The sequence below is a fragment of the Plecotus auritus genome (genome assembly GCF_963455305.1).
Source record: "Plecotus auritus genome assembly, chromosome: 3".
NCBI lineage: Eukaryota > Metazoa > Chordata > Mammalia > Chiroptera > Vespertilionidae > Plecotus > Plecotus auritus.
In genome coordinates this window covers 124,964,233-124,990,525 of record NC_137772.1, presented here as the reverse complement: position 1 = coordinate 124,990,525, position 26,293 = coordinate 124,964,233, and the positions used below count along the sequence as shown (strand labels likewise).

General features: G+C 46.3%; 1 protein-coding gene across 2 annotated transcripts in view; it reads right to left on the bottom strand.

The window, feature by feature from the left end:
* Positions 1-751: 751 nt before the first annotated feature.
* Positions 752-26,293, bottom strand: part of FLT1 (fms related receptor tyrosine kinase 1) — a 215,233-nt gene continuing 189,691 nt past the window's right edge. For both annotated transcript variants that reach the window (XM_080658492.1, XM_080658493.1), the window contains 8 exons: positions 25,807-25,929; positions 24,104-24,215; positions 22,202-22,301; positions 16,615-16,720; positions 16,183-16,325; positions 12,288-12,372; positions 10,459-10,553; positions 752-3,603 (listed from right to left, as the gene is read on the bottom strand). In XM_080658492.1, the coding sequence (XP_080514618.1) occupies positions 3,402-3,603; positions 10,459-10,553; positions 12,288-12,372; positions 16,183-16,325; positions 16,615-16,720; positions 22,202-22,301; positions 24,104-24,215; positions 25,807-25,929 (966 nt within the window). In that variant the 3' untranslated portion in view covers positions 752-3,401. The remainder of the gene's footprint in view (positions 3,604-10,458; positions 10,554-12,287; positions 12,373-16,182; positions 16,326-16,614; positions 16,721-22,201; positions 22,302-24,103; positions 24,216-25,806; positions 25,930-26,293) is intronic.

The following is a 26,293-nucleotide window of genomic DNA, read 5'->3' as shown; positions in this document are numbered from 1 at the left end:
ACACTTCCCTCTTTAGTTATAGTAATTGTTTATTAGCTGAAAATTAGTGTTTGGAAAAGCCTGCCTCTTTTTAAACTGAGGGCACTTTTGTCTGCAGCCAGCACTCCGTACGTTTTACTTGTGATCTTCCTCATTTTAGTATTTAGTTTTCTAGGCAGTCTGCCTAGTTGGATTTTATTTTATTTACTGTTTGCAGTGTCCTGATTGTTAAGAGTAGCCATTTCCTAGTGTTGAGAGAAAGCTCTTTACCTCTAGCAGTGCTTGCTTTTGTGCTGCTTAATGATTGGTTTAATGAGATCTCCCAGAACATCAGTTCCCCACCCCTGGGGAAACCTGTGACTCCTGTTCTCATTATAAGCAAACTAGAGGCCCAGTGCATGATTGAAATCGCACAAGGAGACGCCCTGCTTCTGCCACACGAGGAGGCACCCTGCGGGGGGCCAGGACCCACGCCTGACTCACGCAGCGCTGGCCGCCACGGGAGTCAGGCTGGACTGGCGCCACGGGGGGCTGGGACCTGTGCCTGACTTGCAGTGTACCCCAGCCCCCCTGCCTGTGTCCACTCCGGGGCCACCCGAGGCACTGTGCTGGCTCGGGCAGGCCCCCTGCCTCTGTCTCTGTTTCAGCTCCAGGCCTCACTTGCGCGCACAAGCTCCTTCTGTCTGGTTGTGACCCATTATGGAGTCCCAGCCTAATGTGCATATTACCTCTTTATATATATAGATTAGGAAGAAAATACATAGATGTTTTTGGAAGTTAACTTTATTAAATGAAGATAGTATATAAAATACATTCATAGTGACTAGATATAAAGGACCAAATTATGTCTTATATCTGTAGCATATATTCTTGGTTTGTATAAAAGTAACTTTAAAATTCCAGTTTCCTTAAATAGTTCTGCACAAAACACATACACATGCATATATATACATATAGTTACTATCACTGTCAGTCAAAGACACACTCTCCCTTTAATCAGCTCAAAGGGGCTGGCAAATATGTTTCATGTTTGACATTCTTCCAGGCTGGGAAGTAAGGCACAGCTAGAAGGCCTAAGTAACACTTTCCAGGATTTGGACAGATGTGTTGTGTGGGCTCAAATAAGGTGTGGGCATCATTTCTTAAATGAGACCTACACTTGCATATGATTTGTCCCCTCCCGCCTGTGTGGTTCCACATACGTTATCTCACAAATCCTAAAAGAGGTGCTCGTTCTTTCCTTGCCACTGCCAACCATTTTTGTCATAGTGACAAATGATTTAATATCATCATCAGTTAATTAGTGTTTCAGTTTTCAGTGCTGTTTTAATGAACTCACCTGTGGCAAGCAACATGCAACTACCCCACCACACGTTGCTGCAAGCTCCCGTTTTCCTGTCCGTGCCAGGACTCCAGATGGGAACCTTTTTGGATGGATGGACTCACATAAGCTACAAACCTGAGTCTTTCAAAAAACGGAATTGACATCAATAATAGATTGTTCCAGGTGGTATTATTAAGGTCTTAATGATATTAAAATCAGGACATTAATGCATATGGCTAAGGTTTTCTGTGATTTTCACTAATTGCTGGGTCCTTATCTAATTTGAAAAAAACTAGAGAATGGATTGAGGTCTTCTTTTACCTTCCCTGTGTTTAACTTCCTCTTGGTTACCTGGTTTACACTATTGCCAGTTGTCCCTGGAGATTTTGTTCTGGTAAGGAAGAGGAAGAACAAAGCTTTCCCCCTCTAGCCTGATTTTGTTGGGCCTTGGCTTGGTGGAGAGGCCTGACTCCCTGCTTGCCAGAGGCCCCTCCTGCAAAACCATGTGGGAGCTCCCACTGGCTTGCTGGGGATGTGCCCAGTCCCCATCTCTCCATACAAAGAACCTTGAAACAAGACTGTGACACGGGAAGGATGCTGCTATTACTTACATTCCAGGTTCTACAGTTAAGTTGCATGCATCAAGGGAACCGTATCTTCTCTGCTGCTTGCCCAGCTCTGACAGGCTCTAAACATTCTAAATACAGAGCATCAGGCGGAGTCCGCCGCAGACTCCAGCCCTTCAGCCTGGGGAGTGGGCACCCTGCGCACCTGTTCCCTTCTCCATCATCCTCAGGCCAAGGCAAGGCCAAAGCAGAGGAAAGAGGCTTTTCTCCTATTGATGGCAGATTAATGTCCTGAGTCCCAATTCCAGAAATACTTCACATATCACTTTTTTTCTCAAGGAGCATAAAGTGCTTAATAAACCTTGGTTAATGCTCTAACACGCCTTCCCAGGAGACAGACTGGAGAGTGGAATCCCCATCACATAGCCTCCGGGGCCGCCTGTCGCAGTGAGGTGGTTTGGTTGGCACAGAGAGAGCTTTCACTCTGCCTCATCTTTCTTATTCCTTCTGCCCTTGTTTTGGGGCATTTACATTCTCCTCAGCTTCATTTTATAACTAACTGTACAAAATAGGCAAATACAAAACATTGAGTTAAGTGTCTTGACTATACATTAACACTCAAAATAGAATCTGATGTTTTTTAAATGGGGCTTTAAGCCCAACAGGTAACCCTCACAGACCAGTCGTTCCCGTTAGCTTACTACGAACAATATGCTACATGCCCTGAACTAATATTCCAGCTTAGCTCAGGGTAAGTGTTCAGTGTACTTGCTAGAGGGGTGGCAGTGTGGGCTCAGATCTGAGCAACAGCCTCAGTGACAGAAATAAAAAATGTGTCATATATGGGAATGGACAGAGAACCAGTCCTGTAGCTAATGTTTTAAAATATGCTTTGTTGTTTCAAAAAGTGTTTGTCCTTTTCTTGCCTCCCAGAGTCCAGAAAAAGTCCCCTCATCCCTCTAATCTATTGGCTCCCTGGCTGGGTTCTCAAATGGAGTGCATTAGGCAGGGTTTCGGAAGCCTCTTCAGGGTCCTTGTTGGTAGCCCTCTCCCACTCCTTCCATATGGTCCAGCTCAAATTCTCACTTCTTTCACTCTGTCCTGTTTTCTCTTTTCTTCATTTCTCCCTTTTCCCTTTTCCTCCTCACAGCCATGTCTGCTGGAGGCCCTGGGCTTGTGTAGGCCAGCTCGGGCTGCCGTCCCTGGGTGCCATGCTGCGCCGCATGGTCAGTGTGTCTCCTGAATTGTCCAGGCCCGAGGCCCGGGGGCAAGGAGCAGGAAGTCTTGGGACTTGAAAGAATTTCTCTAACACACTGAATGAGGGTTTGGCCTTCACTTGTCACTCTTACTCTATTTATCTGGGGGTTACAGTCTGGTTAGTCAAAAGAAAAAAGCACTGTTAAAAATCACAGGCAGCATCTAGCCCCTGCGGAAAGGCAGAGGCGCACATTTCTATGTGTATAATACTGGCAGAAGCTCGTTTTCTGGGGGTATAAGTATGCATGTGGTTCTAGAAATCAGGCTGTCACACTTTAGACAGGTGGGGTGGAATATAAGACCACTGAGTTGTAGTCTGGGGGAGGAGAGCAGCACGAGACCTTCTTTTCCAGCTCGGAGTTGTCATAGGTAAATCTGCGCTTGCCTCCGTTGACGTGCCCACAGTCAGGATGGCAGAACTGAGGCCTGGTGAGGTCAGAAAGCCCTGACTCCTTACTCTTACTGGTTACTCTCAAGCTAAAGAAAAAAAGAAAAACATCAAATATACAAATTTAGTTTCTTGAAATCACACTACTCTAAAAACTCCTTATTGTTGCAAGTATTTACAGATGTCCCCTTTTCTTCCCCATTGACCCCTTCTAGCCCATACCCACCCCACCCTAAACTATATTTTTATTTATTTTAGAGAGGAAGGAAGAGGCAGAGAGAGATAGAAACATTAATGATGAGAGAGAATCATTGATTGGGTGCCTCCTGCACGCCCCCCACTGGGGATCGGGCCCTCAACCTGGGCATGTGCCCTGACTGGGAATCAAACCGTGACCTCCTGGTTCATAGGTTGATGCTAAACCACTGAGCCACACCATCTGGGCCACTCTTTATTTTTATTTTATTTAAAAAAAAATATTTTTATTGATTTTTTACAGAGAGGAAGGGAGAGGGAGAGAGAGTTAGAAACATTGATGAGAGAGAAACATCAATCAGCTGCCTCCTGCACACCCCCTACTGGGGATGTGCCCGCAACCAAGGTACATGCCCTTGACCAGAATCGAACCTGGGACCCTTGAGTCCGAAGGCTGACGCTCTATCCACTGAGCCAAACCGATCAGGGCGCCACTTTATTTTTAAAAATTGTTTTTAAATTGATTATTGAGGGGGCAGAGGGAGGAGAGAGGGAAAGAGGAGGAGGTATCCATTTGTTGTTCCACTTATTTATGCATTCATTGGTTGTTTCTTGTATGTGTCCTGACTGGGGATCAAACCCACAACCTTGGCATATTGGGAGGACACTCTAACCAACTGAGTTACCCTGCCAAGGTTAAGTCCACTCTTTTCTTTTTTTAAAAAATATGTTTTTATTTTATTTTTAAACGTATTTTTATTGATTTCAGAGAGGAAGGGAGGGAGCAAAAGATAGAAACATCAATGAGTGAGAAACATCAATTGGCTGCCTCCTGCAAGCCCCCTTCTGGGGATTGAGCCTGAAACCCGGGCATGTGCCCTGACTGGGAATTGAACCATGACCTCCTGGTTTACAGGTCAATGCTCAACCACTGAGCCAAAATGTGCGGGCCCACTCTTTCTTAATGTGTCACTTGTTCATAACTGTCCTAGCATTGATGGCTGTTGATTCCCACCTCATTCTCTGGTCAGACTGTTCTGGAGCTCACACTGCCTCTCTACTACCAGCTTCTTGTCTCTGGGCAGAAGGATGCATTCTGCTGACCCGGGGTTGGACTGTGTGATGAGGTAATGCAATTCCATAATTCAAGGAGGAAAATAACTCCCAAGACTTGGGGATAGCTCTTCTACGCTTGAATCAGTTAGCTACCTTGATAGACTGAAAAAATGCTCCCCAAAATATTGATGCCAAATCCTTGGGATCTGTGAATAGCACCTTATATGGCAAAAGATGTGATTAAGCTGAAGCTCTTCAGAGGACGAGCTTATCCTGAATTATATACATAACTAGTGGCCTGATACACGAAATTCATGCACATTAAAAGGGAATTAATTAGAGGAAATATTTTAATATTGCTATTTGCCCTTTCTCTATAATAGAAGTGTCAGAGATGAAAGAAAATTAGTAAAATGTATATGAAAATCTTCCTCCTGTCAGAGTCTGGGGCATGCTGTGGGACCCAAAGTCAAGTCCCTGCCCACCCATGGCACCTCAAAATCGCGTGAGACCCAGACCTGGCTGGCCCCACCCCCGTCAAGCCCCACCAGGTGGAAGGCGCAGCCTCAGGGCCCCCGTCAAGCCTCGTTGGGCAGGGGGGCGTAGCCGCAGGTCCCCCAGCGCACCATCAGGTCCCCTGGCCCAGTGCTGGGGCAGGGGGGCATGGCTTGAGGTCCCTTGGCCCAGCACTAGGGCAGGCAGCACGACCTGAGGTCCCCCATCAAGCCCCACCGGGTGGGGGACGTGTCCTGAGGTCCCCTGGCCCGGCGCTGGGGCGGTGGGCGTGGCCTGAGGTCCCCCAGCCTGGGCCGGGGTGGGGGGCATGCCTTGAGGTCCTCTGTTAAGCCCCGCAGGGTGGGGGACACAGCCTGAGATTCCCCTGTCAAGCCCTGCTGGACTAGGGGGAGTGCCTTGATGTCCCCCATCAAGCCCCGCTGGGTGGGGAGCACTGCCTCAGGTCCCCCGGCCTGGTGCCGGGATAGGGGTTCAGCCTCAGGTCCCCCATCAAGCCCTGCTGGGCGGGGCTGCAGCCTCAGGTTCCCTGGCCCAGGTCAGGGAGCGTAGCCTGAGGTCCCCCGGCCTGGGGCAGGGGGAGCAGCCTGAGGTCCCTCGGCCCAGCACCAGGGTGGAGGGCGTACCTTGAGATACCCTATCTAGACCTGCCGGGCAGGGGGCGTGGCTTCAGGTCCCCTAGCACTGGGGTGGGCGGCGCGGCCTGAGGTCCCCTGTCAAGCCCTGCTGGGTGGGGGGCACGGCCTGAGGTCCCCTGTCAAGCCCCACCGGGTGGGGGGCGCAGTCTCAGGTCCCTGCTGATTGCTCCTTAAGGCTTGTTATGGGAACTCAGCCTCCACTGTGGGTGCAGCCTTCTTGTGTTATGGAAACCCTGCCTCAGCTGTGGGTGCCACCATCTTTGTGACAGTGTGATGGTCAATTTGCATATTCCCTCTTTATTAGATAGGATTCCCTCTCTCCCTTCCTCTGTCTCTCTCTCAAATCAATCAAATTTTTTTTTTTACAAAAACCTCTAAAAAAAAAGAAAGAGTGGCCCAGCTGATGTGGCTCAGAGGTTGAGTGTTGACCTATGAACCAGGAGGTCATGGTTCGATTCCTGGTCAGGGCACATGCTTGGGTTGCTGGCTCCATTCCCAGTGTGGGGCATGCAGGAGGCAGCCAATCAATGATTCTCTCTCCTCCTTATACAAGAGGCAGAGTGAGATTTACAACCAGAGACAGGAGGAGGTGATGTGAAGATAGAGCAGAAAATTGTGGCCACAAGCCATGGAATGCCTGGGACCACCTGAAGCTGGAAGAAGTAAGGAAGGAGTTCTCCCCTAGAGCCTCCAACACCTTTATTTTGGGCTTCTGGCCTCCAGAACTGCAAGAGAATACATTTCTCATTTTAAGCCACCAAGTTTGTGAAAATTGTTACAATGGCCTCAAGAAACTAGAAGAGCTTCATAAAAAAAGGTCAATACAGCTGTCTCCTCATGCTTGCATTCTAAAGAGAAAACTAAGTTATGAGAGTGAATATCACTGACAAGGCTCAAAGGTAAAGAAACTTGCTTCTGGGTCCTGCATGTTACGTCCAGCCTAAGACAGACACACAGGAAGAAAAGCTTCGCTTGTCATTCATATTTGTTTTTTTTAATGGCTGGGACGAGGATAAAGACCATGTGCACCACCACATTAGTTGGGTTGGTTTTGGACTTGCACATCAAGCATTTGCACCATGTTCCGTATTTTTTTAAAAGCCTCACCTGAGGATATGTTAATCAACTTAAGAGAGCGAGTAAGGGAGAGAAAAACATTGATCAGTTGCCTACCATATGCGCCCTGACCAGTGTTTGAACCTGCAACCCAGGTGTGTGCCCCGATCAGGAATTGAACCTGCAATGGTTTTGGTCTACGGGATGACAGCTCCAACCAATTGAACCACCTGGCCAGGGCCCATGTTCTGTATTTTTAGTCTCAGAGTAGAGGATGCAATTAATGGTGTTCCTTTCTTTACAAAGATCTAGATTAACATGGTCACCCATTTTCTGAAGTGTTCCAAAGAAGGAAACAACAGACCATGGTATCCCACACTTCCCCACCCACTCCACAGTGGGGTCCTCCAATTTGTTGTACTCTGAGTACACTGAGGATGCTGGACTCTGGTACCATTATTGTGCTTGTGGTACAAGCAAACAGATATGCAGATGTTTGCTTGGAAATGTTCTTATCCGATGACTTTATTGTGGTTGATGAACTGTGTTAACTATGTCACTTGGAGGACTTTGTTGCCCTCCTTTGATTTAGATCAAGGTCAGCAAGTATAGCCGATGGGCTGGCCATATGTTTTGTTTTTATTTTTTAAACTTACACATCTTTATTTTTTATTTTATTTAGCTTATTTTTAAATATGGAACACTTCACGAATTTGCATCCTTGTGCAGGGGTCATACTAATCTCTGTATCATTCCAATTTTAGTATATGTGCTGCTAAAGCAAGCACACATCATGCTTTTCAAAAAATATGTTTTTCTTTATTTTATTTTATTTTTTAAAAATATTTTTTTATTGATTTCAGAGAGGAAAGGAGAGGGAGAGAGAAAAACATCAATAATGAGAGAGAATCATTGATTGGCTGCCTCCTGCACACCCCCTACTGGGGATCGGGCCTGCAACCTGGGCATATGCCTGAACTGGGAATCAAACTGGTAACCTCTTGGATTGTGGGTTGACACTCAACCACTAAGCCACCCTGGCTGGGCTGTTTTGTCTTGTTTTTATTATTATTAATTTACTAGAGGCCCAGTGCGCGATATCGCGCGAGACCCAGACCCACCACTCTGGCAGGACCCAGGCTGACTCCCGCCATGCAGGGAGGGACGTGGGACACAGAGTCAAGTCCCTGCCCACCCATGTGCGCCTTGCAGTGCATGCGCCTCCTGGTGACCAGTCTTTGGGTGTGACGGCGTGATGGTGTCATGGCCAAGGGGTTTTTATATTTATTTTTTTATTATTTTTTAATCCTCACCTGAGGATATTTTCCCATTGATGTTTAGGGAGCGTGAAAGGGAGGGAGGAGAGGAGGAGAGTGAGAGAGAGAAAGAGAGAGAGAGAGAGAGACATTAATGTGAGAGAGTCACATTGATTGTTTGTCTCCTGCACATGCCCTGACCAGGGCAAGACATGGAGCTTGCAACTGAGCTAAGTGCCCTTGACTGGGATTCGGACCCAGGACCCTTTGGTCCTAGGTTTGACGCTCTAACCACTGAACAACCATCCAGGGCTATTTTGTTTTTAAATGACAGCTTTGTTGAGATGTGATTAACATGCTGTACAATTCATCTTTGTAAAGTGTATACATCAATTGCTTTTAGTATATTCACAGTTGGCACAATCATAACCACACTCAGTTTTCATCATTCCCTGCCCCCCCCAAACACATACATACCTATTAGTATACCAAGCTGCTCCTCTTCCCTGCACCTCCTACCCCCAGCCTAGAAAACCACTAATCTACTTTCCATTTCTATAGACTTGCCTATCCTGGGCATTTCATACCAATGGAATAATACAATATGTGGTATACTATGACTGGCTTCTTTTACTTAATGTTTTCCAGGTTCATCCATATTGTAGCATGTATCAGTACTTTATACTTTTTATTTTCAATTACTATTCTATTTAATAGATATGCAGCTTTTTATTTATTCATTCATTAACTGATGGACATTTGGGCTGTTACTACTTTTGGTGATTATGAATAATGCTGCTGGGAACATTGGTGTACAAGTTTTTGTGTGGACATAGTTTTCATTTCTGCTGGGTGTATACTAAGGAATGGAATGGCTGGGTTAGAGAGTAACTCACTTAACATTTTAAGGAACTGCTAGACTATTTTCCAAAGTGGCTGCACTATTTTACATTCCCACCAGCAGTACACAGGGTTCTAATTTCTCCACATCTTCATTAACAGTGACTTTCTGATTCTAACCATCCCAGGGGGTATGAAGTGGTATCTCACGGTGTTTTTTTTTTTTTTTTTTTTTTAAATATATTTCATTGATTTTTTACAGAGAGGAAGGGAGAGGGATAGAGAGTTAGAAACATCGATGAGAGAGAAACATTGATCAGCTGCCTCCTGCACACCCCCCACTGGGGATGTACCCGCAACCAAGGTACATACATGCCCTTGACTGGAATCTAACCCGGGACCCCTCAGTCTGCAGGCCGACGCTCTATCAACTGAGCCAAACCGGTCAGGGCTTGATTTTTATGTCCCTGATGACTAATGGTGCTAAGCATCTTTTCATGTGTTCATTGGCCAGGGCCACCTGTGTTTTAAAGTTTGTTGGAACTCAGCCACACCTTCTTGCTTATCTTCTGTTGGGACTGCTTTCATACTACAGTGGCAGGATTGAGTAGTTGTTTACTCTCTGGCCCCTTGAGGAAAAATCTGCTGACCCCTGACTTAGATGAAAGGAGCAGGCTCTGCCTGTGGGTGAGATGGGCAGGCACTGGAACCAGGGAAGGAAGGGATGCCTGATAGGCCCAGCCTTGCCCTACCCAGCACTGTTCCTAGGTAGACACTAACATAGAGAAGTGGAAGTGATGTGTGGGCCAGTGGAGTATAAGCAAGGGCTGAAGTAATTCTGACAGTAGTTGTCGCTGGCCACTGTATGGAAGAAGTGCTAGGATCAAACAGGAAGCAAGCCCTCATTTGAAGGTTGGGTTCTCAGGATGGCATGTCTTAGGACTAGAAAACAGCACCATGACCCTTCTACTACAAAGGCCGTGCCCAATGTAACAATGGGCGCGGCTTCCCTCCCTCTCCCACCAGGGATCTGATGTTTGTTCTGTTCACAGTCGGCATCAGGCTCCTTTCACCTGAGGCACTGTGCTTCCTGTGTTTGGACTGCCTGTTTTTGCTGCAATTTTCTGCGTATTTTCTCTCTGTAAACCCCAGTCTTCCTTCCCAGAGCTTGGTGCTCATATGTCTGAGTTTATCTCCTCCTCTCTGCCCTTCTAGGGGGGAAAATGTGTTTTTCTATAATGCCTGAACATGATAGTTCAGGAGGGCAACTAGCACTCAAATATCCCCATTAAACCACCTTCCCATCATCTTCCTTCATTTATCTCCCCCTCCCCCCCCCCCCCCGTCCTCCCCATCAATTGCTCATAGAAAAGACACCCAGCTTCCTTACTCAATCTTTAGAGAGGCCTTGGGTTTGCTTTCAGTCCAGGTGAAGCGCTTCAGCAAAGGGGTGGCCAACAGAGTGCTACTGTCCACCTGGTAATCCTGGCGGGGAAGAAGGAAAAAGGTTACATTTCTTGCTTGACCCACAGGGGTCCACACCAAGTCTGGGGGAGGGTATGGAAGAGGCACATCTAAAGTTGCTCCAGGCTCTGTCCTCACCTTTCACAATCCCTGCCCATTAAGACAAAGCATTTTCTTCATATTGGAAAGTCTGAACTTTAGTTGTAAGAAATGCCTATTTCCAGTGACTTGAAGCCTTTCTTCCCGAAGGTGGAGAAAATAAATTAAAACAAAAGGGGAACCTGCAGGTAACAGATGAGCATTTTCCATAGTAAACTTCTATGCAAATTATTGTATAAATATATTAAAACTAATTCTGACAGATGACTATTGGCTATGAGAGTGCTGTTATTTGGTGGCTATGATATGCAAAAATTCTGAGAAATTTTAAATATATGGTTTAATTTTTTTCTTGAAGATTCTGTGGAATTTTCAAGACCCCTTGGTCATGGTTTCCAGCAATTCTATTTTCTTGTTGGCTCATCTTTAGCATTGAGTTTATGCAGATTCCTCATTACTCTGTTAATAGGCCATTTTCAGTAAGTTGTTGCCATGCTTTGTTCCTGTCACCCTTTGAATCTGTTACTGGCTGTGTTCATGTCCTCAATTATCAGTAAACAGGACTAAGCCAGCCAAGAAGCTGCTGTCATTCCCACTATATTGGGGCAGGGAGGGAGGGGGGAGAGGGAGAGATCTTCCATGTTTGCTGAGTATTATATCCTTGGACCTAAAACCTAAGTACTAAACAGCAAAACAAAATTTCCAGCTACTTTACCTGTGCATTCTTGGCTTGTTTGTAATGCTTTAACATGTTTAAATTACCTTTTCCTCTTTATCTGGTATGTTTGAAGAGGTTTTGGTGTTTTTACAGTGACTGTGCTACATGTCATGGCCACACTGTTTGTGGTCACTACCTTCACACTGTAGTTGGTTTACAGGCCTCTGTGGGACATGGTCATCACCAACACTTCTCACACTCTAATGTGCATGTGAGTCCCGAGACGGTGCAGAGTCTAACTCAGTGAGTGTGGGCGGGTCCTAAGAGCCAGCATTTCTGCCCACTCAGTGGCAGCAGTGCATATCTGGAGATCACACTGTGGTGTAAAGGTCTGTGAGGCCACAGGGCGCTCTTGCCCAGCACCCCCTTTCCTCCCTGGTTTTATCAATCCCAGGTCCCAGAGCTTTCAAGAGACAATGAGCCTTCTTATGTGCCAGGCTGCATAGATTGCTCCTCCCAGTGCAGCGGGGTAGGAACATGGCTGTCCAGTCTCCAGGACCTTCATGGAAGGAGCACAGGCCCAGACAGACTTCTTCCAGGATCTCGGGGTGCTCTTAGAGAGAGTTCTGTTACATCACAAAGGCCCAGACACTCACAGTTTTGAGTTCCTCTGTCCTCTGAAAGTAGGGTTCCATCATTGGTAGCCAAGAAGCTTACAAGCACACAATGAAGTTTCCTAAGGGACTAAGTTATGACTAGATAAGGACTTGGACCCTGGAATGAATTCCGGGTTATCTTCAAACTATGGGTTTACCTGCTTTTCAATGAGCTCTGTATAATTGTGTTATTGTTAATCCCCCTGAAATTGCCATTTCAGCCACCACTCATTATTGGCCTGCACTGACTGAGAGCCACCAGACTACTGGAGTGTGGGTTTGGGTGGAGTCTGGCAAAGGGTCTTGCCAGGGTGCATTGAGTAGGTTCATTCCATTACTTACATCAAGCATAGAGGTGACATTTGGTGAAAGTTCTTCAAAGGTTTTGATTCTCTCCAGGCTCATGAAATTGAAAGCATTTACATATCTAATGAAGAAACAGAAAGAATGATCAAGAAAGGAACATGCATCCAGCTTTGACTAGTCAGGAGACTATGGGCACCATATCTCAGCAATGATGAACCAAAATACCCCAGAAGGAATCATCTTACTCCTGAGACTGAAATTCCCCTAGGAGCCCTCCTGTGATGCCACTTCCTCCCATGGTTGTTAATCCACATTTTATAGTTTTGAGCAAAACCCCAGAGGGATTTGAGAGAATCAGTAGTGGTTAGACCTCTGGCCTCTTGTGGAATCAGAAAATGTCAGGCCTAGAAGAGACCTGAGCCATCATCTAGTCTAAACACCCTACATTACAAAGAAGAGGAAGAAACGCCCAGAGATGTGACATGACTTTATCATGTGGCTGCCTACTTCTAAAAGGATGTGAGGGAAGAAATGCAATGACCTGTTAGGGTCACACAGCTGATTTAGTGGCATAATTGAGTACTAGAGCTGGACTTGTATATTCTGTTCTGTGATTACAGATTGGGAGAAATGGGTAATATTTGTGTGATTTCCCCATAACTACTTCCAGACCTTTTGTTGGAGATCCTTTAGGAAAGACTGTCAAAGATATCCACCATATGGTTACTCATAAGACAAGTTCATCTACTGATTGAGTTTCTCAGTCTGATACCCTGTCACTGCCTGCAAGGCCTAGTTTCTTAGGCAAGCTCTCTATTGGGCCCAAGGCTAAGCAACATGCTGGAAGGGCCCAAATAACTTTGACATTCCCCTCCCCGATCTCTGACCCAATCAGAGCCTGCCAATTTATTTAATCCAAGCTAGTTTTCTCATCTTTAAAAAATGGATGGCTCCTCTGTTTCAGCTTCTTGGGCTGGTTGTGAAATACGAGCAGTGCCACTGACCTGCCACCCATTACCACAAATCTGGGCTGGCCACTGGGCTTTTAGGCTGTCAATCTTTTCAGACTGTGCAGCTTTCCCCAGTGCCTTCCCTGGTCACCTGCCAGGTTTGTCTGGACTGAGGTCAGAGTCCTAGGGTTGTGTCCACTGCAGATAAAGATGCTGGAAAGTCCACGGCATAGTCAGCCCCCAAAAGAGTCCTGACTGCATGGAACAGGGAGAGAGTGGCAGAATACCTGGGCTAGAAACTCTCTTCTGACACAATTTTGGCAAGCTATTCCTCATGGAACCTTAATGTCCTCAATTGTATAACATGAATAATAATATCTCCTTCATAGGATTGTTTTGAACCTCAAAGGAGTTGGCATATGCAAAAAGGCTAGCACAATGCCAGTCCACACACAGCATGTGTCTGTGTGACCATTAATACTGAATGTGTATGATACACGTACTAGTATAACCATTAGTATGGAGGTGTCATACATGTGTAATCATTAGTACTAATGTGTGATACATGTGCAACAATTAGTAACAACATATGTGACATATATGTAACTGCTAGTACTGAACATGTGTGATACACATGTAGCCACCCCCCAGTGGAAGGCTCTCAAATATTTCTTCCTTACCCCTCTCTCCAATTTCCTCTGCAGTAATGAGAGATACGTTCATTTATCAGGTAAGAAAGAAAAATCTAGTGTGTTTGTTTAATTGTATCTAAGATCTTATGAAAAAAGTCAATGTTATTGGGAAAAAAAAAGATGAAGGAATTATTCTAGAACTGTGGTTCCCAACCTTTTTTTTGGCCATGCCCCACCTAAGCATCTCTAAAATCCATGCCCTCCTTGTGACATATAATTATTATTATTCAAAAAGTGAATTCCTATTCATGTGGAGGAAACCTAAAAGACCATTAACTTCGTCTAAACAAGCTTCCAAAGAATATAGCATGAAAGAGAAAAATAAAAGAATAAAAGGACAGCTGAAGTACTGAGGAAGAAATCACTAAGACATTGTTAAAATAATAATATGAAGTGATATGAAAAAATAGCAAATAAAGTTTCAAAACATATAATAGAGAACTGAAGTGCATAAATATGATATAATATATCTTTATATACTGTACTAGTATATGAGGCCCCTAGAACCATAAGAAATGCAAAAAAAAATTCACTTTTAATAACTCATTCTCTAATTGCCCCCCTTAAAAATCAAATTGCCTCCCCTTGGGGCGTGTGCCCCACATTGGGAACCACTGTTCTAGAATAAGATAGACTAAAGGAAATGAAGAAAATGAAAAGTGTTATTCTTGATTGGATCCTTCTTTTTAAGGTGTAAAAGACATTTGGGGAAATTTGAATACTTAACAATATTAAAGTATTATCAATTTCTTTGGCATGATAATTTTGATGTGGTTATGCAGGAGAATATCCTTACAAGATGTATACCAAAGTATTTAGGTGGAAAGTGTCATAATGGTTTAGGCCTTCTTTCAAATGCTTCATTAAAAAGAAAAATACACACACAGGGACTGTGTATAGATACACAGATATATAGACCAAATAGGGGTAACTTAACTACAGTTGAATTTAGGAGGTGCGGATTTTTTTGTTTTGTTATGTTTGAAAATATCCTATCTAATAAAAGAGTAATATGCAAATTGACCATACCACCGCTACACCCACAAGCCATGCCCACCATCCAATCAGGAGCGAATATGCAAATAAACCCAACCAAGATGGCTGTGGCCACAGAGAGCAGGAGTGAGGCTTAGGTTTCCCCGGCAATGGAGGAAGCCAAGCTTTCCACCTGCCCTTGCTAGCCCAGGCCTCCACTCCAGGCTACAAAGTTTCAATTATAGAAGATAAATAAATTCCAACAAAAATGGCGGCAGCCACAGAGCTGGAGAAAGCAGGAGGCTTGAGCCAAGCTTCTGCAGCCCTGGCCTGCCTTGGCCTCCACTACAAAGTTTCAATTATAGAAGATAAATAAATCCCAACAGAAATGACTGCTGCCATGGAGCGAGCAGAAGGCTTGGCTCCGCTCCAGGCTACAAAGTTTCAATTATAGAAGATAAATAAATCCTAGATACCAGGGCCTCCACTTGGGTCGCTGGGGGGTGTGGCCGGCCTGCAAACCACCATAGGCCCCTCGCCCAGGCCACCCCACGCCCCAAGGGAACCCCCACCCTGATCTGGGACACCCTTTAGGGCAAACCAGCTGGCCCCCACCCGTGCACCAGGCCTCTATCCTATCTAATAAAAGAGTAATATGCAGATTGACCATCACTCCAACACACAAGATGGCTGCCCCCATGTGGACACAAGATGGCCACCACAAGATGGCCAGAAGGGGGGGCAGTTGGGAGGGACCAGGCCTGCAAGGGAGGGCAGTTGTGGGTGATCAGGCCAGCAGGGGAGGACAGTTGGGAGGGACTAGGTCTGCAAGGGAGGGCAGTTGGGGGTGATCAAGCCTGCAGGGGAGGGCAGTTAGGGGTGACCAGGCTGGCAGAGGAGGGAAGTTGGGGGTGACTGGGCCTGCAGGGAAGGGCAGTTAGGGGGGACCCAGGCCTGCAGGGGAGAGCAGTTGGGGGGGGACCAGGCCTGCAGGGGAGGCCAGTTAGGGGTGACCAGGCCTGCAGGGGAGGGCAGTTAGGGGCAAACAGGCTGGCAGGGGAGCAGTTAGGCATCAATCAGGCTGTCAGGGGAGTGGTTAGGGGGTGGTCAGGCTGGCAGGCAGAAGCGGTTAGGGGCAATCAGGAAGGCAGGCAGGCGAGCAGTTGGGAGCCAGCAGTTATGTATTGAGAGGGGTCCCAGATTGGAGAGGGTGCAGGCTGAGCTGAGGGACACCCCCCCCCCCCGCCCATGCACGAATTTTGTGCACCGGGCCTCTAGTTATAATATAAAGTTGGGGAAAGAAAAACATCTTACCTGACATTATCAGAACTTCCTGAATTAAACCTTGGAGCTGGAATATCTTCCTTGAAGTAGTCCTCAGGGAAGGCAGGAGTTGAGTATGTGAACCCACTGTTTCCTGTCAGTATGGCATTTAGTGGGATATAGTCTTTGCCATCCTAAAATACCAAAGATAGAGCTGTAAGTGCAGAAATTTCTACTGCAATCAATTTTTGTGAAACATTATGTCAGTTTCAACTATTTTATATTTACAATCTTAGTTATGTTTTGGAAAGATAATTATGTAAAAGATAATTATTGTGTATGCACACACACACACACACACACACACATTTTTTTTTTTTTTTACTGCTAACCTCAGCTATTAACAGTTATTAAAAGAACAAAACACCCCCTTGGCTTACACCCAAAAAGGCATTTGGCTTCTGGTATTCTAGATAGCTTTACCTGTTGTACATTGGCTTGAAGCAAATCGCCTAGTTTTTCCACAAGTTCTGCAAATCTTGGCCTTTCTTTGGGGTCTCTGTGCCAGCAGTCCAGCATGAGCTGATAGCTGTTGGGTGAAAGCATGAGAGCAATGGTTGGAGAGCAGCGGCGATGATACAGCTGCCCCACGTGCCGCACCCCAAAGCGAAGGTATTGTCATATATATGATGATTAGGCTTCTTGTATGATATTTGCCTTTCTTTGTAAATTTTGTTATGCAGCACCAACACATAAATGGCTGTTTGGGCCAGGTCCTGCTGGTGGGGGAAAATATGTCCTCAAAGGCAGGTTAAGGAACCCCCTCTAGAGCCCATCACAGCCCTAGTTCTTTGGAGTGCAGAGTGGAAGGGCATTCTGGGAAGAAGCAGAGCTACAAAAAGGAAAAACCACTGTTCACTGCAGTTAGATCTGAAGTGCAGTACTGCTCCCCTCCCTGCTGAAAGCAGGACTTTTTAAAGGTAAAACGTTAACATAGACACAAATACCAATGGGTGAATAGTTTGCAGTACTTGTTAGATTATCAGGCTGTAACAGAGGCTGCTTGGACTTTTAAAAAAATATATTGTAAGAGAGGAAGGAAGAAGGAGAAAGAAATGAGAGAGAATCAGTGATTTGCTGCCTCCTGCACTGGGGATCAAGCCCACAACCCGGGCATATGCCCTGACTGGGAATTGAACCGTGACCTCCTGGTTCATAGGTTGGTGTTCAACTACTGAGCCATACCGGCTGGGCTGGCTTGGGCTTCTTAATAAGCATGTGGCATTTCAAGTCCTCAGAGTTCTGGTGGAAGCTGATGGAGAAGGCCCTGTGTGTAGGACTCATATCACTTCCAAAAGGTGGCAGTCCACCTAACATGTGAGTGTGTCCTTGGCCTGTGCACAAGTTCCTTGCCTGTGGCTGATTTCCCCTGTCCCCAGCACTTCAAAGGCTTCCTTCCACTGAAGGCAGAAATACAGGCTGGGCTTCTAGACATGAAAACATTTGTCTTAATATTACAGAAGCTGAATCTTGTTCTGGGATTTCAATGTCAGCAGGTTCCTCTGCAATTCTTCTCCTCTGACATCTTAGAAATGAAGGTATTGGGCTCCTCTCTTGGTCCTGTCTGCAGGGACACAAGACAGCAGTCTGCACACACACTGCCTTAAGGATTTATTCTCTTTGGGCTCTTTTGCTCTCTCCAAGAGATGTTTATTGTAAGTAATCTTTTCTCTCAGGAGATCATCTGGACTAGAGAGGACTCAGACTGTGTAGGATCAAAATCTGAATGGGCTTGGAATTTGGAACTGGGAGGGGACCTCATCGCCATCCCCTTTACTTAGTCCAGGGCCTGATATATAAGCACTCAATAAAGATTTGCTGAAGGAAGTCAGACTGGCCTCCGGGAAGAGAGAGCACCTGGGCCGCTCCAGTGCTCCTCTGACCTCTGCCACTCCGAGCTGTGTGCTTTCAGGCTGCACCAACAGCTCCAAGCGTCTCTTAAGGATATCCCTATTTGGTTTCAAAGCATATGAAGTGGCTAGTAAAGACAGTAAGAGTACAGGAAGGTTAAAAAAAAGAAACCTTCCCTGGTGGGGGTAGGTAAAATAAAGAATAAAAGGTAGAACTACAGACAAAGTTAATATGCTAAGTTTATATCATGATTCCCAGGTAACTGGCAAAAAAGAAGATGCAATCAATTACATGATGCACATAAGCCAGCAGTTCAAAACAAACCAGGTACTTGGAAGTCGCATGGCCATTCCTAGAACTGAAATCTGAAAGGAGGCTCTCCTAGACGCCGCTCAACATCATTACCATCTAGGTAATAATGACTTTGTGGGTCCGCCTTTTTTATTTATTTATCTTTATTGTTGATGTCCCCCATTTTCTCCCATTGGACACTATCTTTTAATGTTGGCCAAAGCCGTAATAGCAAAAAATATCATTCAATAAAAACAATCCTGAGAAACAAAACAGTGTAGGCCAGGTATACAAGTCCTAAGGTTCTGATTTAACCCAGGGATAAAATTCTAGGTGCCCAGGGGAATGGTGGCACCATGTGGTCTTCAGACATCCTCTGCTTTCCTCATAGTTGGATACTAAGGTTCTGTTTTCCGACAAGTACCCAGTAAGCAGATGTCTGAAGCTCTAAGTAAGGGATAGGAGTTCATAAAAATAACTTGTGTGAATTGCAAATTCTCCTACGTTTGTCCAAACCTATGGGTCAAGACTCTTCTCAGAAGATGACTCTGGTTCCTCCCACCCTTGTTTCATCTACTGTACCTATTCTCCTAACTCCCAGGGGGTGTAGAGTGGGTCAGCTGGTTCCGAGAGCCTGTGAAGGCCCTTTGGTGAGTGTGGTGTGTGGACCAACGTTGGGTGCCACTGCACTGGGACTCAATTACAGACAGAGGTGACTGGGAGTGAGGAAGGGAACTCTAACCCTGGGCTGTTGTCCCTGCTCTCTGGGAGACACAGGACAGGGCTTCAGCTCTCACGGCCCCTAACAGTTCCTGACCAGCAGTGCCTCAGAGTAAGGGCTCAAGGCACTCATTCAGGCAACCTGGGCCAGCCTGCGCTGACCAAAAGTCTGAAGTAGCCTAAGTCAGTGTGCACAGTCCTATGTGAATCTCATTTTCAGGTAAGTTTATATGTGTTACTCATTAAGACAGGTGGAAAATATATACTACAGAGACAGGTGGTCACTAGACAAAAGCCAGACGCCTCATGCCATGCTGCATAGGCTGTGGCGGAGGCTGGCCTGCTCCCCTCTGGCCACATTCAGGCCTAATTGTCCAAGGTTCCTTTATGTCTAGCAATAAAAAGAGGCAATTGGAAGAACATTAAACATATCCATAGACAACCTGCGAAAAGAAGCCAAAGCAAGAGACTTGAACTGGAGAAACAAAAAGGGGGCCTGAGACAGGGAGGACGGGGCAGAGGCCCAGCTTGCTCAGCCAGCAGCATCTCCCACTGAGCAAGCAGCTGTTGGGGATGTGACAGTGAGCAGGGCTCCTTCTGGGTTGTCTGTGCTGAAACTAGTAAGAGGGACTACCTACAACTGTTGCTGTTTTGTATTTTGATTCTTGGTTTCTGATTTCTAGTTTTCACTTCTTTTTACTGAAATTCAATACAAATTATCTCAGCAAACACCAAAGGAAAAGAAAAAAATTGCTTATTCCCTTATTGATAGACATCTGATTAAACAGGCTCTGGGCAGAAAACCAATGACTTAGCATTAAACAGTTTTACATCTCTAAGTAAACAGGTTTTAATAAAGTAAAGGGACACCAGTTGCACCCAACCCAACAGCCCTTCTTGGAATAAGCTGGGGGCAAGGGGCCTATGGGAGGAGCTTCCAGTCTGAGCCATCACCCAAGCTCTCACGTGTATGCCACTTTAAGCCAAGTTCAGGTCTCAGAATCCCGGTTCTGAGAGCTGTACTCCGTCCTCACCCTGGCAACCTTCAAATGCTTCAGAATGGCTAAGGTTGAATTCTGTCCTTCCGAACCAACACTTCACGAAACTGCATTTTACTTTTTATCATTTCTGAAATAAACTGCTAGAATTAAGGAACAATCCTTCCTCTGGCTGCGGGGGTACCAGGGCTACCTGGGAGAGGTTTATGTGAAGACTTGAAGATTTGAGAAAGTTGAAAGTCTAAGGGAGCTCTTAGTCCACAGCTAATTTGACTTGGTCCCTCTACAGTTATTCTGGACCAGAAGCTGCGTAAGACTTGGAAATACACTCTGCAGATATGTAGCACAGTGTTGTGGACTTTGGACTCAGGCTGGGTTTGCTTAACTTGCTAGCAATGTGGCAAATCCCTGAGCTGTTCTGTGCCTTGGTTTTCTCATCTGTGAAATGGAGATTATAATAGTACCTACTTTATAGGATTGTTAGGAGCATTGGGAAAATGAATACCTGTTATAAGTGCAAAGACAGTGTCTGGCACTTAATGAGCACTAAATAACTATTACATGTTATTTAATAATGACTGCAGTTATTACTATTACTGTTAGTGATAGAGAACTCATTCTTGTGGTTTTCACATTATGTGAAAAGTGGAAGGAAATATTTAACTCAGAGCATGAGTGGACATGTTAGAGAAACCTTTCTTCTAAGGCACGTGTATTCCTAATTTAACAGTCATGAGATCTAGGGAGGCCAGCCCAAAAAACTGGCTTCTAGATTTATTTCCTCTATTACTTAGCTGATAGAGGACAAATCACTTCACTTCTCAGAGGCTTAGTTTCATTACTTATCAAAGCCAGATTATATATCTGCCTGCCTGCTCCTTAAGGTTGCAGGAACTGCACATGAGATGGTGTGGGGGAAACACAAAACCCAAGGTGCCAAGTAATCTCCTTTTAAACCAGATCTGGTGTTCGCCCCTCTCCACCACGTAAAAGGAAACAAGGAATTAAAAACTCTCCATGCCTCGAGCACTACAGCCCCAATGCAGTCCTCGCGGCTAATTTATCCTCGTGGCTAATTTATCTGTCCCCGTGGCTAATTTATCTGTCCCCAGCTCTCAGAAAGGGGCCTTGCCTCCAACTCCCTGAACTTTCCGGACAAGGAGACCATGTAAGGCTGCCCCACACTCTGCCTTCCCAGGCCTGAGTCCCCTGTCCTCCTCGCCCTCACCCCGGGTCTGACCTAACCTTGTCTCCAGACCTGAAGGAAAGAGACAGAGACCTTGCCCTTTGGCCAAGTCCACACTTCCTCCATTCCTTCTGACTCCTCCCCAGAGGCCATCCCAGGGCTTCTGACAGGACCCCATTGTGTGGGTGGGATGGGGAGGGCTGCCTGCCGGTTCAGGAAAGGTGGTGCTGCCCTGGGGAGGCCCAAGTCCTTGTCAGCAGCTCAACAAAACTGCAAGTGTCATCACATTCCTGCTCAGGAAGAAAGAGCGTCCAACAGAGGCAAGCAAGCCTTGAACAATGGAGGAAGCCTCCGCACAGTGCCTGTCACCTTCCTGGAGTCACAGGGCTGCACAGCAGGAAGCCACCGCGAGAAGCTCCAGGCACTGCAGCCAATTCCTAAGATGAGTCTAAAGCAGTCTTGTTGCCCAAGTTGCCTCCTGTGGAGTATAATGACTGATTCCATCAGGAAACCCCCCGCTTCCTCTCCTACACCTCTTCCCCTGCGTTCTGAACCCAGCCCCCTCACTGGTCTTTAGTGAGGACAGAGGACCGGTCATAGGGGCTTCTAGCACTTTGTCCCTGTGGCTGCTTACTTATCTGGCTTCCACTTCGTGAGTGAGGACAAGGTCTTACATTTAGTTCCTGGGTGGTCTGTTAATTTTGCCTGGATTCATACCTAGAATTGAGTTTCTAACTTCAGTTCCCAGCCAGAGGCCTTGCAAAGCCACGCCAGTGGTCAGGAGAGGAAATAGGTAAGGATGGCTCAAGGTCAGGGTGCCTCACTCTGGAAGATAATCCCAGCACAGTTAGACCCCACTGAGGCTACGCAGGACTGGGATGCTAAAACTCAACAAATGTCCCCTTTCTGAGGTGTCCTGCTGGCACGAGAGCTGTCAGGGGGATGGAGGAGGCCCAGGGCTCACATTTCAGGAGTTGCATACTCAGGAGCCCTCATCCTCATGCCTTCCTTCAGGCGGCTGCAGAAGTCCTCGTCCATCTGCACTCCTGGATATGGAGACCCACCTGCGCGAGACAATGGGGAAAGCACAGGGCACATTACGGCTTCAGGGCACAAAAGACTATAAGGGGGTCCTTTTCCTCCCTTTAAAGTGATAGTTTAGTAATAAATTCACAGTGACTGGAATGGATCTCCACACACAGTACAACCCATACTGAAGCTCAGCAAATGCCTGCTAGTGATACACGCTTGCCTGGCCGGTCCCGTGGGTGTCCGATACCCCAGGTCATTCCTGTCTCTTTGCTCAGGAGAGAGGGTGTCATCTGAAGGGTCCCTTCTCCCTCCCCACAAGGAACTCTAAAGAAATCCGTCATTAGACTCATTCCTTGCGTTAATAAACTTCATTTTAAAAGGCCAAGGTCACTTGTGGATTATTCACACCTCAGTGAGGGTGATTTTAATTCACTACTTTCCTGTAAACTTCTCACAGAACTGGGCATTAGTTGCTGTGCTAGGACTGAGGGAGAGGGGCCTTGAGCTCCAGCAGGAGCTGAATGTAGGGGTTGCCTGTAGGCAGGAGTCTGTGCGCCAGAGGGTCCCAGCCCTAGACTTTGCCTTTTGCGAGTTTTGCTATTCAGGATGCCCACGTAACCTTTCCTTTTAGGGGGATTCTTGGCTAGAGGTAGTAGTGAGCCCGGCCTCCTAGTCTGCTCTGTTCCAGACCTCGAACCTAGTCTATCTCACATGTGTTTGTCTGTACTTTCTAGTGATTACTGCTGGTAGGAAGCAGCTGGGAGGTGTGCAGTGCTGGCACTGTGTCACTGTGGGGCCATATGGCCGCCAAGCTGCTTTCAAAGACTGGAAGCAACAGGTGCCTGTCATCGAAAGCAGGGGAATGATTTCCACACATTACAGGAAACCAGGGATGTTACTGGGTGACTTTCATTTGTTCTAAAAGGCAAATTTTTGGCAAAGTCCAAAAGACTCTTGGCTAGACCCCACATTTGGGAGGCTTTAGAGCATCAGTGTGTGTCTGCAAGCAGATGTGGGCTCTGTGCACATCTGTGTGCTCGGGGCCTTGAACAAGGCGTCTAGCCACCCATCGTGGATGTTTCTGGAAGCAGAATAACTACACCCAATGTCCCCATCTTTCATCCTGCATAAACCACTGTCTAGGACTTGCTGTGTTTACATTAGCTGCACTATCTAGGCCTCCTGCTCCTAACACTGGTTGACTTGTACTTGCTGGGGCCTTTCCTAGGAAACTCCGAAGGAGGCATGATGCAGGGAGGGAGTAGAAAGGGCATTAGGAATCAGTGTGTTTGAGGAATTAGGAGAAGGGGGCAAAAGACAAAGACAGGAGTAGCCAGATTGGCTGAATGTAAACCCAACTTCAGATTTGTACTGATCTGACCTTGTTTGTGTCTATATAAAGCATCCTTACTTTGCAGGGTACACATGCACACACCACTCCTCACCTGAAATTCTGCACGGACCCATGCTCTGTGAGGGTTTTAGGTTCTTTTATTTTTTTTTAATTTTTAAATATACATTTCTTTATTGATTTCAGAGAGGAAGGGAGAGGGAGAGAGAGATAGAAACATCAATGATGAGAGAGAATCACTGATCGGCTGCCTCTTGCACACCCCCCACTGGGGATCGAGCCCGCAACCCCAGCATGTGCCCCTGGCTGGAATTGAACCTGGGACCCTTCACTCTGCAGGCCAACGCTCCATCCACTGAGCCAAACCGGCTAGAGCGGTTTTAGGTTCTTTTAGAAGCTGACCTAAAGGTTGTATCTACCCAAAGGACACTCAGCAGACATTTGGTTCTTGTCTATTTGATCTCTTCCTTCCCCCAAATTTACCTAAGGAGAAGATTTCCCATAGCAGTACTCCATAAGACCATACGTCGCTCTTGGTGCTGTAGATTTTGTCAAAGATAGATTCAGGAGCCATCCATTTCAGGGGAAGTCGCGTCTAGAAAAGGGCAAGGGGGCCTTGAGCAGAAGGACATGCAAACAAAGCACATTCAACCCAAGTGCCCCTAGGGTCACTTCCCAGATAACACTTGGCCCAGAAATCATTTCCTAGAGCAGTTATGGTTTCCTAACATGGAGAAAACGCTCCTAACATGCAGTTATACTAAAAGAGAGAGCTGTGCGCTATGCGATTCCTATGAAGATAATTACTGTTTAGTAAGCCTCTCCTATGTGTCCAGCACGTCTTAACTCCACGACTCAGTAAGAAATCAGTCTCCCCCAAAAACCTGCACTCCACAGGGACCTGGGAAAGGGTGATCTGAATTGGAAGACATCCTGAAAAATCCATAATTTCCAGAATTTTTCTTCAGAAGGAGGATTTTGAACAGCATTCTTATTTAAAAAGACAGAATTTTAAAAGTCATTAAATGGGGGTAGTGGGCAAAGGCACAGGAAGGAAAGAAGGTGATAGACAGTATTTGGGAGACCATATGGCTGGTTTTCAGGTGTCCAGACACATTTTTGTTCTCTTCTTGGTAACAGGAATCCTGGTGAGTTAGGCCTTGCCGCCTTAGATGGATGGGAATGAATCATGGGACAATGGAGAGACAAAGAGAAAAATGCAAGGGGGAGGGGCAGGGAGAGGCTGAAAGAGATACAGATGAACAGAAGAGGACAGACTAATACATAGACAGATGCAATCTCTGCAAGTCAGGGCTCCCCAAGAAAGTTTTTTTGTTTTTGTTTTTTTTTTTAAAAAAAGAGCCTGAAGCAGTGGCTCTCAAAGTAAAGTCCTGGGACCAGCTGTGTCAGCAGCATCTAGAAACTTGTTAGAAAGGCAAAGTCTCAGGCTCTACACAAGACTTACTAAGTTCGAATTTCTGGGGGTGGGGCCCAGCTAACTGTAGTTTAATAAGCCCGTCAGGCGATTTGTGAGTGCACTGAAGTCTGAGAACCACTACTGTAGAGTAATTAGCAGGGCCCAGACCCAGGCTTAAGCGCTCAGGGTGCGGGCTGAGAAGAGAGGACACAGGAGGTCACCCACAAAAGTGAAACATAACACTGTGTCCACAAACAAGCAGAGAAGAGCCAGTGTGAGCCACAGGTGGATGCTATGCATGGAAGGCGGAGGTGAGGAGGGGGGGCGGCTTCCTCAATAACAAGATAATACCATACCTCCCCCACCCTTTCCTGAGATATATACACCTGCTGAATCAATCATCTGGGTTTACTTGAGGGAAAGAGTCCAGGCTGTTCTTTCCAGTGATTCCAAAACTCCCACAGGAGGCAAAGGGAGGTGCCCACAGCCCTGCTAAACACTTCTCAGGTCGGCCACCTCAGGCAGCACTGCCCAGAGGACAGGTACCACGGGGAAGTGAGGGGAAAACAGAACCCGGTGCAGTGGCTCTTCAGACAAGGGCCACCCCACACATGGGCTCTCTGGGACACAGCTGTCGCTTGTCTCCACAGAAAGCACATGACGGTTTTCAGGGGACCACTGTCGAGGAAGTGTAAATATTTACCAACGGCATTGGTCTATGGTTTAAAAATGATAGGGTATAAATGAGTCAAATATCAAACTGACTTACATCTCCCTTTCTCACATAATCGGGGTTCTTATAAATATCCCGGGCGAGGCCAAAGTCGCAAATCTTCACCACGTTGTTCTCAGACAACAGAATGTTTCGAGCTGCCAGGTCACGATGAATGCACTATAATAAAACGGTTGCATAATCAATGCATTTCCTTAGTCTAACTGACTGATTTCCTGTGGCTTCTCAGTGTCATTATTCTTCTTAATTTGAGGATCTGTTACACAACGGAAGCAACCCCCAGTGCACTTGTAGTCACCATAAACGTGAAGTGCCTCTTTACAAATAGAGGCCCCAAACTCAAGGCAGGGCCTGCATCTGCTTTGCTCCTGCTTTGCAGCATAGCATCCTCTTCAATGAAGCTGCAATCAAATCCCCCAGGGAGCAAAACTTCCCCAACCTTTGGTCCTCCAACTACAGTTCCCGGGAGGGCCCCTCAGCTGGACTAACAACCTTCCCGGGAATGGAGTGTTCTGAGGCTCTG